General features: G+C 38.6%; 1 protein-coding gene across 1 annotated transcript in view; it reads right to left on the bottom strand.

The window, feature by feature from the left end:
- Nucleotides 1-13,291, bottom strand: part of LOC121295014 (transient receptor potential cation channel subfamily M member 5-like) — a 67,644-nt gene that overhangs the window by 24,847 nt on the left and 29,506 nt on the right. Inside the window, exons 4-8 of the mRNA XM_041219283.1 lie at nucleotides 9,899-9,966; nucleotides 3,218-3,398; nucleotides 2,628-2,808; nucleotides 1,893-2,059; nucleotides 516-693 (exon numbers count right to left, since the gene is read on the bottom strand). Of these exons, the coding sequence (XP_041075217.1) occupies nucleotides 516-693; nucleotides 1,893-2,059; nucleotides 2,628-2,808; nucleotides 3,218-3,398; nucleotides 9,899-9,966 (775 nt within the window). The remainder of the gene's footprint in view (nucleotides 1-515; nucleotides 694-1,892; nucleotides 2,060-2,627; nucleotides 2,809-3,217; nucleotides 3,399-9,898; nucleotides 9,967-13,291) is intronic.

Here is a 13,291-nt window from a genome sequence, read left to right as displayed (position 1 = left end):
GAGCTTGTTTGCTGAGATGTTGTGTGGATATGAATTGTAGCCTATAAAAACAAGTTCCCCCTATTAATATAGACTACTAAAGCTGAAAATATAATGTCCATCTATAACCAACCTGGAATATTCTACATACTTAACTACCATATTTACTCGAAAATAAGACGCCCCTTTAATCTGAGCCAAACCCTCATTTCAAAGGAAAACAAACCCTCTTAATGAAAGTCACATTCAACTCTTATTAATATCACACCATTGCTTTAGTCCCAGCAGAAAATATTTAAATCACTAGCAAGTTTAGCAACGGGATAGTAACTAACTAGCGAGAGAAAGCATATTAAAAAACATGGCAAAACATAGTAAACTATGAGAAACGCATGGGAAATGAAAATGTACCGTGTGGCCATACAGTATTTTTTTTGTTAGTACGTCACTGAATTGGTCCCCCACCATGCTCTTGTGCCAAAAGAATCAAAGTGAATAGGAAAGTGTTTTTTTTTTTTCCTTTGGTCATCTCATACCTCCATACCCTGTGCGCTGCTCAGAGATGTGTTTCAGGAGTTTGATTCTCATCTCAGTTGTTCCATCTTTGTGCCTCTCATCCTCGTCCACCAGTATGAAATGAGAGTGGTTGCTGTCCAGAGAATATAAAGAGCCAGATGGCAGCTCTGCCGTCTCATAAAATGCTGGCTTGGCAGGCTAAAGAACACAGAACAACAATTCCTATTTTGTTAAAGACATTCAATATTCAACCATTTTGAGCATGTCATGGTTTTACTAGCTGGATATCAGTAAGTGGCAGCGGTGTAGTTTAGGGTAATGTTGGTAAACTAAGTTTACCCATTTCTCATCTAAGGAATAAAGCATTTACTCGCATCCTCCTCTCCTGTGAAAAGTAAATCCTGGCTATACCAAGGGTTAAAGCCAAGGAATAGCCCAATTTAGATTATAAAGTGCCCAGCCTGGAACACCAAAAAGTTTAGTTTAACCACTACTTTTTTCCTACTACACCATTCGTCAGTGGTTTTTAAGCCTGGTCCCCAAGCTCCCCCAATAACCCATTTTTAAAACTGTATTGCAGTCTGCTAATGAACATAACCTCCAGAGCAATCGCTGTACCTACACAGTGTCTCACCAGGGTTTGTTTTAATGATGTAAACAGCAGTGGGTCTAAATACCATTATTTTACACCTGCTAGGCTTTATCTACTGGCCTCTTATTAATATTACTTCATATAATAAAACTACAGTGAACGCCATGACAAGTCAGGTTTATGCATGTTAGCGCAGCTATATTTAGAGCATGTGTGAACGAAAGGAATGTTAGAGCAGCTGTACTTAGAACATGTATGAAGTAGAGGAGGCCGTTCAGCCAGTTCCTAGTAGCAAATTGATCCCAAAACATTGTCAAGTTGGATGTTAAAAGATCCCATTGATTCAGACATGACAACGTGGCTTTGTAACCCATTCTATACACTCACTCAGTGTAAAACAAGTGTCTCCTACACTCTTGTTATAAGTGCCCTGGTCTCTGTGCTGTGGTGTAAATATTTGGCTAGGGTTTGCTGTCAACTCACTGGACTCTCTTTATTGCAGGGACCAGAATTGAAAAGTGCAGTTTGTACACTGGATTAGAACTATAGACTGCTAGAACTTTAATATAGAACAAAATACTTTCTGAACCTGATATTTTTGACATGTGTGTCCCATTATTTATTAGCATAACCAAGTCTAGTTACAGTGTACCTAATGTCCCAACAAGTTGATGCCTATCCCAAAAAAGGGTAGATTTTGGCACCCACATATCTCTGAAAGAAGTTCATATTAGAATTCCCATGGCAAACAAGCAACAGAATACACATAGATCAGGTGACATAGTAAGATAAAATGGATGCAAACCTTAGCATTGAGCAATGTCTCTTTGTCATGGATCATTTTCCAGGGTGCAATTCCAATGGCAATGACCTTCACCTTTGAAGAGGTGCTGGCCAGTGAATGATCCCTGACCGCCTCACCTACATGTCTGGTGATGCCAACACGCAGCCCGCTGGTGACGATCCAAGCACCTGCAGAGGTAAAGGAATGGCTCAGTTGAATGCCACTGGAAATGAAAATACTTATTTATTTTTTTTTGGTTTTCACTGTCCCCTCACTTTTTTGTAATATTCGCAAAAAAACAGTTCTTATTGAAATGACTTACTGAATGTATTAAGTCTGTAAAGGTGCTTTCACATGAGTTGAGAAGTTACTCTTCAGTTCTAGTTGTCTGCAATATGTACTTTATGTAACTTGCTGGATCAGCAAAAGTGTCTTGATAGAAGTAACAGCTAATGCCATCTAGTGATTTGCTGCCGTCTTGTATATAACATTAACACATTTTAAAAGCTTGACATTATATTAAAAACATTTTGCAGTACATAGTTTTGAGGCTGCAATTGTCATCAATAAGAGCAAATTGTGACCACAAAAGTGGCCTTTATTGAGGTGGTCTTATAAAGAGGTTTCAAAAGAGGGAGTGATAATGAGGAAAACACAATTTCTAATTTCTATGGACTCATTGGGTGGGGTCCTCAGTCAGGATACCTAATGTCAAGGGAACCCCTGCTGTAACCCGCCATGCAGATATGAACCCACCAGTGCTCTGCGCTGCTTTCACAAGCCCCTTCCTCAATGTGTCCCTCAGCCAGGGCTTCATCTGGAAGTCCTCGTCCCCCCCCACGAGCGACACTACCAGGTGGGGAGGTGTCAGGTTCCATTCCTCTGTCAGCACCTCATATAGGGCTGCTGGGTCTGTGGTGCAGTGCTCTATCACAAACTACAAGAAGAGTCCAGGTTAGAAATGTTAAAACAAGCACATAGGTGACTGTGACCAGACACTGTCATGCACAACTTTGGCAATGATATTATTCAAATTGTTGTCAGTATAAGATGATGGGAGCAGGGCGTTTATCACCCAATTTAGCCCTTGCTAAATATCTTGGTATGACTGTCCCCTCTTTACAAATAGGCAAAACATTTTATTGAACAAGCTAAATCGCAGTCATGCTGGTACCTCAAATATAACACATTTACTACCAATATAGAATGTCTGGATGGGATAATCATTCTTCATTAATCTATTCATTAACTGGATACTGCTGTGGGGAATTATAGGCTTAAAACCGGGAAAAGAAATGGGTGTAGAATATCAATGCAAATCTTAAATTAATGTTTCAATACTGTACCTTTCCTCGCTTCTTTCCAGATCCCTTGAACTCAATGTTCCCAACGCGACGCATGGGCTCTCTTTTCCTCAGGTTATCGGATCGACAGCCATTGTACCGTTCATCCCTCTTGTGAACTCCCTGGACTGGGGATACTTTGGATTCATTAACTGTGTAGAAACACCGACAGACACCTTCCGCACTACAAGAGGGCACACACAGTAAGACAGTATATATTTTACTACACAACACAATATAGATTTATATGGATGCCATCTCAAAGTGCTGTACAAGTTAAGAACTAACTAGTTAAAATGTTTAAAATGTGGGGAAATGTAAAGATTACATGTTGTCTGTGGTTTGTACTTTTTGATCCATATGAAATTCCTTTCTTCTGAGTGATTTGTTCTTGCCAATGATGAGTGGTCTTGTCATAGATATTTAAAACACACTCTACTTGGCCAGACAGGTCCTATTTTGATCTTGCTGAGAGAAGGTTCCATTTTATTATATGTAACAGCCATAGTAACTGCAATGGCTCATCTGAGCCTAAAATAGTATGCAAGAGCGGTATAAAATACTTTCTTATTTAATTTCCTAATTAAGTATTTGAAGGAGGGTGATGTAGGGAAGTCAAGTTTAAACATCTATACAATAGAGCTAAAAAAAGCCAGTGTCACTGGAAAGTTACTTCATGGATGACTTGAGTAACACTAGTAAATCAAATCAAATCAAATCAAATCGCATTTTATTTCTAAAGCGCCTTTCATGGCAAGCCATCCCAAGGCACTTTTAACAAGAAAAGGGGCATTCTGAAGTACATTTAGTACAATGAAAAGAACATAAATAATAAAAACAGCGAAAACAACATTTTAAAATTAAAATAAATAAAGAATCAATTAAGCATTTTCCAGTAGTGATATGGTCTGGAGATTTGGTACAAATGTTCTTGATTCAGAGGAGTAGATTTGCATGAGTGGGAAGTAATAATGTTGGCTGCAAGAAAAATATTGAAGCTCGTTTTGAAGTCTGAGAACTGTGACACATTTATATTATTCTTCTGAAGCGGGATACACTTTAACCCCTAGTGGTGATTTTTATACTGACCTCATGACAGAAAATCCACCCTGCTCAGACTCAAGATAAAATATGCTGGTGACTTTAAAAACATACCAAATATCCACTAGTGTAGAAAGTAATAACAAGTGATTAAGAACACATAACATAGAATAAAGATAGATGAAAGTACAATTGCAAGTTACAATTCTGGGGCTCATTGGTTATTTAATCAGATGAATGTTCATAGTATATCTTCTATATAAAATAATAATGCAGAGATTTCAGAAACATCAAACAGTGCTATGTCCAAGGAGAATTCTCAATTACTAGAAATATTTAATGAAGCAGTAAAGTAACTAATAAAATGACTCACTCACTATTTTAATAATTATCTACAATGCTTCTTCGGGTAGCATGGTAGAAATAGCTAGGTACACTGATATTGTTGTTTTTCAAACTTAAAAAAACAACATCATTCTTCTTAGCAAGGAAGCCGAAACGTTATAGTTGATTTGAATTGTGAATTTTCCATGTATAAATAATACCATGTCTGGAAAATACTCCATGATAACCAGTCTTGTGTGTTTATGAATGGCATGCATTGTTTTGCTGAAAAATATTTCTGCTCATGTAAAAAAAATGAATCAACATGTCTTTTAAAAAAAAAAACCGACAAAGGTAGGAACCTCTGACACATGTTTCAAACTGGTAGCTATTCTGATCTGGTTGAAACTGAGTATGACAGTGTGATAAGAAAAAGGCTGCACAAGACTCACTGACGAGCATGAAAGATCTTTCGTGTCAGTCTAATTTGCATACTGCTGACAAATTCTGTGGCACCTAGTAGACGAGGGACATGAGGGAAGCACATTTGCATGATATGATTTAAATCCTGGAAACCTTTCCATTCACCGGCTACAGGATCAAACCACAGGATGAGTCAGGCAAACCACAGCACTCAGTTTTCACTGGACAGGATCAGTATCTTCACTTATATACTTTGCCAAAGAGCCAAATAAACATTGTATAAACATTTGTAATAATAAAATGCAGTGAAAGAGCTGTCAATATTAAAAGAGCCATAGTGCACCAAGTATAAACCATACTAACATCCTTGCTTAATATAGATTCAAGTTGGGGTTGTTGTGGATTCCACTGTCTAAAAAGTAAGTCCATGCAGAATTAGGGGAGAGATATAAATGTCTAAATCAGGGCTGTCCAACGGATGGATCTTGAGCCATATATGACTTATTGAGATCCACAATATGGCTCGTTTGAAGTATCCCATTTTTAATGCACTGCAAGGATAATCTAGTATATCTAGTAAATAATGTAATGTGTGTGTGTGTGTGTGTATATATATATATATATATATATATATATATATATATATATATATATATATATATATATATATATATTTTTTTTTTTTTTTTTTTTTTTTTCCCCCCCAGAAGTATTCACCTCCTACCAATAATGTCACATTTTGTTGAATTACAAATAATTTATCAAATAACTTTGATAATAATTTTCAAAATAACTTTTTGTATTCAAAGCTGTAGTGGTTAAACTGAACACTGTTATATGAGGAGGAGGTTAAATGTCAGCAAAACTTGCAAAGAAAATGTACAAAATGAAATTTACTGGTTTCATAAGTATTCAGCCCCTTAAGTCAGTACTTGGTAGAAGCACCTTTTTGCTATGAGTCTTTTTGGATAGGCCTCTACTAGCTTTGCACAGTAGGATGGTGAAATGTTTGTCCATTCTTCATAGGAAAATTGCTCCAGTTGTGATAAGTTTGTTGGGGATAGTCAATGAACTGCAATCTTCAAGTCTCACCATACATTTTCAATTAGATTCAAGTCAGGGCTTTGACTGGGCCACTCAAGAACATTAATTCTCTTCTTGTTCAACCACTCCACTGTAGCTTTGGCTTTGTGCTTCGGGTCACTGTCCTGCTGAAATGTGAATTTCCTCCCCAGTTTCAGTCTTGCCTGACTCAAATAGGTTTTCCTGAAGGATTTGCCTGTACTTTGCACCATTCATTCTCCGCTCTATCCTGACAAGCTTCCCAGGCCCTGCTTAACAGAAGCATCCCCATAACATGATGCTGCCACCACCATGCTTGGCAGTTGGGATGGTGTTGACTGGGTGATGTACAGTGTTGGGCTTGCGCCAGATGTAATGCTTGGAATTTACACCGAAAAGTTAAATTTTTGTCTCATCTGACCACAAAACCTTTTTCCACATTTCTGCAGTATCATCTACATGATTTTTCACAAACTTCATACGTGCTTTAAGATGAGTCTTTTTGAGTAATGGCTTTCAGCTTTCCATCCGGCCCTATAGGCCAGCTTTGTGTAGGGACCAGCTCATTGTTGATGTGTGAACACTGACTCCCATCTCAGACACAGAACTTTGCAGATCTCCCAAGGTCATTGTTGGCTTCAGAGTGACATCCCAAATTAGTTTTGTGCTTGCCCGGAAGGGGCAAACTAATCTGGGTAAGTGTCTAGGTGGTATGATGCACCTTCCACTTCTTGTACCCTCCTGCTCCGTGCCTTTCTACCATTTATCCCTGACTTGTTTCGAAAGCTCATTGGTCCTCATGGTTGCTTTTTTGCAGCTTGAAAGTCTTTATATACTCGAGGGAAATTATCTACAAGTTAAACCACTTTGAGTACACACAGGCTAAAACCATTTCACAAATTTTGGGACCTTTCAAACAAATCGTTAATTTAGTGCTGCAGTAGCAAAGTATTTGAATACTTATGCAACTGAAATTAATCTGTTTTTCTCTGTAAATCTTACTTATTTATATTTTATATGCATTTTTTTACTTTATCAATGTTGAGTAGTTTGTGTAGATTCTACATGCAAAGTCTAATTCGAAAGCATCGTGGAGTAATCTCAGGTGCCCAAAAAATGTAAAAACTTTGCAGGGGGGTAAATACTTCTGCAAACCACTGCATGTATACAGTGCCTATAGAAAGTCTACACCCCCTTGAACTTTTTTCACATTTTGCTGTGTCAGTGCCTCAGAGTTTCATGCATTTAAATTAGGATTTTTTTCAAACGATCTACACACCATACTCCACACTGTTAAGGGGAAAAAAGTTTTATTGAGACAAAAGGGATATATTAAAAATCCAAAACTGAAAGATCATAATTGGTTAAGTCTCCACCCTCCTGAGTTAATACTTGGTGGAAGCACCTTTGGCAGCAATTACGGCTGTGGGTTTGTTGGGATAGGTCTCTACCAACTTTACACACCTAGATTTGGCAATATTTGACCATTCTTCTTTACAAAACTGTTAAGCTCTGTCAGGTTCTTTGTGGAGTGTTGATGGACAGCAGTCTTCAAGTCTTGCCACAAATTTTCGATTGGATTTAGGTCAGGGCTCTGACTGGGCCACTCAAGGACATTTTCCTTTTTGTTTCCTAGCCTCTCCAGTGTAGCTTTGGCTGTGTGCTTTGGGTCGTTATCATGCTGAAAGGTGAACTTCCATCCCAGTTTCAGCTTTCTTGAAGAGCGCAGCAGGTTTCGCTGTACTTTGCTCCATTCATTTTCCCTCCTATCCTGACAAGTGCCCCAGTCCCTGCCAATGAGAAATATCCCCATAACATGATGCTGCCACCACCATGCTTCACAGTAGGAATGGTGTTCTTCGGGTGATGCGTTGTGTTGGGTTTGCGCCAAACATAACGCTTTGCATTTAGGCCAAAAGGTTCCATTTAAGTTTCGTCAGACCACAAAAGTTTTTGCCACATGGCTACAGAATCTCGTGAGTGTTTTTTTTTGCATACTTCAAAACAGGATTCAAGGTGGGCTTTCTTGAGTAATGGCTTCCTTCTTGCCACCTTACCACACAGGCCAGATTTGTGGAGTGCTTGGGATATTGTTGTCGCATGCACATTTTGACCAGTATTGGCTATAAAATCCTGTAGTTCTTGCAAAGCTGTGATTGGCATCTTGGTAACCTCTCTGATCAGTCTCCTTCTTGCTCGGTCATCCAGTTTGGAGGGATGGCCTGATGTAGGCAGAGTCTTGGTGGTGCCATACACCTTCCACTTCTTAACAATCGTCTTGACTGTACTCCAATGGATATTCAAGGCCTTTGATATTTTTTTATACCCATCCTCTGATCTGTGCCTTTCAACAACTTTGTCCTGGAGTTTTTTTGAAAGCGCCTTGGTGCTCATGGTTGAGTCTTTGCTTTGAAATGCACTACCCAGCAGAGGGAACCTACAGGAACTACTGAATTTATCCTGAAATCATGTGAATCACTACAATTTAACACAGGTGGAGGCCACTTAACTTGATGTGTGATTTTAAAGGCGATTGGTTACACCGGAGCTAATTTAGGATTGCTATTACAAGGGGGTTGTCACTTATCCAACCAAGCTATTTCAGTTTTTATTTTTAATTAATTTTCTACAAATTTTTAGAATATTTTCTTCACTTGGAAGTTATGGGGTTGTATGTGTAGATGCATGAATGGGAACAATTTTGCGTTGAAGAGAGGTTGTTATTGCTAAAGCTGCCTCAACTAGCTATTAATTTAATTTCTGTTGTCAGGGTATGAATGAATACTTTTGAATTAGCATTTTTGGAGTTTGCAAATAAATGCTGAAATAAATCATTGCAGGCATTCTTGTCCTCATCCACAAAAGCAAAACTTTTGCTACAAATGATTTTTTCTGAGTTGCTGGGGTTGCTGAGTTGCTGGGGGTAATTTTTTCTCATATCTTTCACCTCTTGAGGCCTGGATTTGCTACAACAGGGGCTTCTACAACACAGATGCAGGAGAAAAAAGCGCAGTTGTGCTGCGCTGTGTGCTACTGTAATATGTTGAAGTTTACTTTCTAACAATAATGAATTTGATCTGACATCTGTGACAGGGAGTGAATGAATCTGAGCTGCAAATCTCCCTCCTGACAGGAGAGGGCGCTAGGCAAGGCTAGAAGTATCCCCAACAGGAGATGCACTGGTTCAAAGGTCACCGTCGGGGCAAAAGTTCAATCGGAAGTTGGAGATCTTTCTGTGAGGCAAATCTTTGGATAACCTGGATTTTTCTTTACTGTGATCAACTGTGTTTATTTGCAGAGATTGGACTGGAGGCTGTGACACGCTGATCACAGGGAGGCGTTTGGTAGTATTTAGGGAACACAGTTTGTTGAATACTTCCCCTTGTTTGGTGCTTTGTATGTAACAAGCTGGAAGCTGTTTTGTTTAATTCTTGTACACAGTCAGCAGAGGGAGCCCTTGGAGCTAGAGCTTTAGCTCCCAGACAATCGCTGCAGCTGGAACCAACAGGCACATCACCCAACCCTACCTCTCCACCCCGTTTGCCATGTGAACTGGACTTGACACCGGAACTAATCCTACCCCCAGAGGCAGCTCACCCAATCAGATAAAACAAGTCGAGTGTTAGAAGGGGAGTACAGCAATGGCACTTGCCTGTATAAACACCTGGTCACTGCTGCTTGGTTTTTGGTATTTATACTCTTTATACTTTCATTTAAAGTAGTGATGTATCTGAAGTTTTTAAAATACATACAACTAGTTGCTTCCTGGTACCTAGCCACTTCCTGAACTGTAGGCCACACATTCCTATAATAGTGCCCTTGGATTTGACTTACTTCCTGCTTTGTGGATACTCCAGGTTCTCCCCACAGTTGCTGCATGTTCCTCTTCTCGGAGCCACATTCTGAAAGAAAGAGAAAGAAGTTTACATTTTAAAATTGTGAATGATTCCATTTTAATTATGGAGTCGCTATCCTTATAGCCAAATACCAAAAACCATGATAACTGTGTGCAATTATTTAATGCTCCATACATGTCCCTAAACCACATTATCTTAAACAAAAAAGGGTCAAACTTTATTTTAAGGGCTGTCTATTAAATATTAACAGCTAGTTAATAAATATGTTAATATACATGTTTTTTGTTGTTAATTGTTAGTTAATATACAATAACTAAAACTGCAAACATCAGGGCCCTATAGAGTATCAATTTCCAGTCAATCATATATTTTAAAGCAGTTAACTGTTACTTTAGTAATATTTAGCAAATTAAATCAGGTTTTTATTAGCGGGCATCTTAACCACAATGCAGATGAGCCAGGTTGGTCTGCATTTGTAGTTATAGATCTTTCACCCTCATCTCACTGACAGGGAACACAATCCATACTGGCAGTGAAGCATACAACACTGCCTGTTACATTAGTTTAGAAAGATCTCAATATAGAACCCTTGGCTCAAAATGAACAATGTTTGTTAACAGTTAATAAACTACAAAAAGTGGCCTTTAAAATAAAGCATGATCCAAAAAGGTGTCAGTTTTGTGATAATGTTAAGTGTTAACCACTACTTACTAACTGTGGCTGTGTTCCCCGCCCCTGTGTGTATTTTGTGTTATATGTTGTGTGTAGAGTATTTATGTTGTGTGTGTTTGTGTGTGTGTATTGGTTCATGGAGTGTGGGTTATGTAGCACAGGTGATATAAAATATAGAATTGTATTTAGGCACAGATATTGCACAATCACTCCATGTGCAGATTAAACTGGATATTCATAAGGAAGCATGGGGAGCACAACTAGTTCGCGTGCAGATGTACTAAGATTCCAAATTGAATGACTGATTAGCAATTGAGTCTCGGTACACCTGCGATAGAGCAGGGCAGCGGTGTGGTGACGTCAGACCAGAATGCAGGAAGAAAAACCAACACAGTACTGCAGGGCAAAAATGCTGCAGTGCCGTTTAAATAAAATATTAAAAAAAAAAAAAACACACTGCTCACAGAGCAAAATAAATATTCAAACCAAAAACAAATTTCGAACACACAAAAAAATGCAATCAGGCTGCCCAGTAGCCTTCACTGATCGTACTTAAATTATTCATGCTCTCACTTGCGCTCCTCCGAACACCCACACAGAGCGCCGAAAGCTGCAGACTTTTATATAGGTGACCATCTCCCGATTAGCAAGAATGAATTAACTCAGGAGATGGTCATCTTCGGCACAAGGTTTTTTTTTAATGTGGATGGCGCTTCCCACCCACGCTGCCAAACAAAACCTATGGCTTCTCGCCGTCATATACACAAATAAACAATAACAAAACACTGAAGGACGGCACCTCCCTTGTCCTATATAAAAATATATAAATCATAAAACAGAAATACAAAATAACGCAAATGAGACACAGGGGCAGAGGGGGAGACCTGCCCCCTTTTCACGTGCAAGGCTTCTCGCCCTGTCACACACTCAGTCGGGGTTCTGTGCTCAGAGAGAAAGAACGGGAGAGAGTGAGGAGAACATTTTTATAGGAGTTTATAAACTGTACTGAAAGCATAATATTTAACCTTGGTTTCGTAAGTGTAACCCATACACCCTGTATCCAATTAAAAACATTACAAATAATGTCAGCTTGTTCCGGTAACCTTCTTTCAACAGCTGTTGTGTTATGTTTTCAGAAGTCTAGTTTCATAAATAATAAAATGAACCATTGCATGCTACTATGGGATCAATGTATTTCCAAGTTTGCAGGAACTTTACATAATTATGGTTTAATGTTCCAGTGATTTGCAGAAAGTAGCAGAAAAATCTCCAAATACTGGTTTAGTGTTAGAAAGTGACACATCGTCATAATATGGTAGGCATACCAAAACTTGACCCATGTAATGTCAGAAAGTGCTGTCAGAATTTGGTACAGATGCAATCAATTGCAATCTGATAGTTGTTTTCCTGTTGTCAATTAATTTACATTAATTATACTTTTTTTTTTGCAAACTTAAACTGGAAACAGACAATCAATTTCTCTAAAAAGAAAAAAAAGTCTAGCGCAAAGTTGCACAAGTACAAAAATGTACAAGACCCAATGTATTCAAATGATAAGTATTCACATACTATTTTCTCAGTGGTGGAAAAATATGATAAATTACATTAACAATGAAAATAGCATAACGTACCAGATTTGAACGGGCGGATCCCTGCTTTCTTAGTGGAAGTTGTTCAGGCATTGTTTAGGCATGAGCAAGCAAGCGCATTGAGCTGCGTACCAGTTTTTATTGCATACCTAAAAATAACACTCCACTGGTATGCTGCAGAATACTCACAGTATCGAAACCTTTTGCATGATGACTTTAAATTATTTGTTTCGTGCGTTACAAGTTTTGTAAGAAATATTTGTGGAATCCACTCGGGTTAAATAACCAGAAAAAAAACTAAAACATCCAGCCGCTTTCCACTGCATATGAAAATCAGCTCTTCATTTGAATGTATTTGCAATGGAAAACAAGTGTACAACTCTGATTGTTTTAGATACCAGCTGTGAGACAGAAACGCGCAACAAAATCCATCGTCATTCTGATTTTATAATGTTGCCAGTGGCTTTTGACTTCCATTTTCTAGACAATAATTGCTGGAGCTTTTATTTGACACTACATTCAAGTAATTTGGGACCAATGCACACTGTAACACAGCACCCCTGATGGTCAGAATGGACAAGGTGCTGTCACAGTATTGCCCCTTTTGTGGGTATCTAGGAAAGGCAACAATTTAGTCTTGGGGGGAGATATTTTGCATGACAATGGCACTTTTATTGCTTTCAACAGTTAGGATAGCTGACCTTTTAAATACAAACAATTAAAAATACAAACAATACCTAGCTCTAACCGAGCATTAACTGAACTGTTACCAAGTGGCTCTCTTGCTCCCTTACCAGGCTTAACTAAATTGTAGGAGGCAGGATAAGCCTAGCGCACCTAAACAACAAATCTTTAAGGTACAAGGGACGTACAGTACAATTTTGCTAACGTTCTTATTTTTGCAATGAGGTGCATGAAGCAGGGTTTAAAATGTACCGACAGGTTGGACCTGTAGGATATCTCACTAATGAATATCTCTGGCCCTTGCACTCACTCCTTTCATAAACAGACCAAACACTCTACCTTATACTGGTTCTGCTGCTGCCAAATTATTCTATTAATCCTTGATTGCCAGACCAGTTTTCCTTATGGCTGATTGCCTATTATCT

This window comes from Polyodon spathula, chromosome 19 (genome assembly GCF_017654505.1).
Source record: "Polyodon spathula isolate WHYD16114869_AA chromosome 19, ASM1765450v1, whole genome shotgun sequence".
NCBI lineage: Eukaryota > Metazoa > Chordata > Actinopteri > Acipenseriformes > Polyodontidae > Polyodon > Polyodon spathula.
The sequence above is the reverse complement of the archived record's forward strand: the minus strand, read 5'-3'. Positions and strand labels throughout refer to the sequence as shown.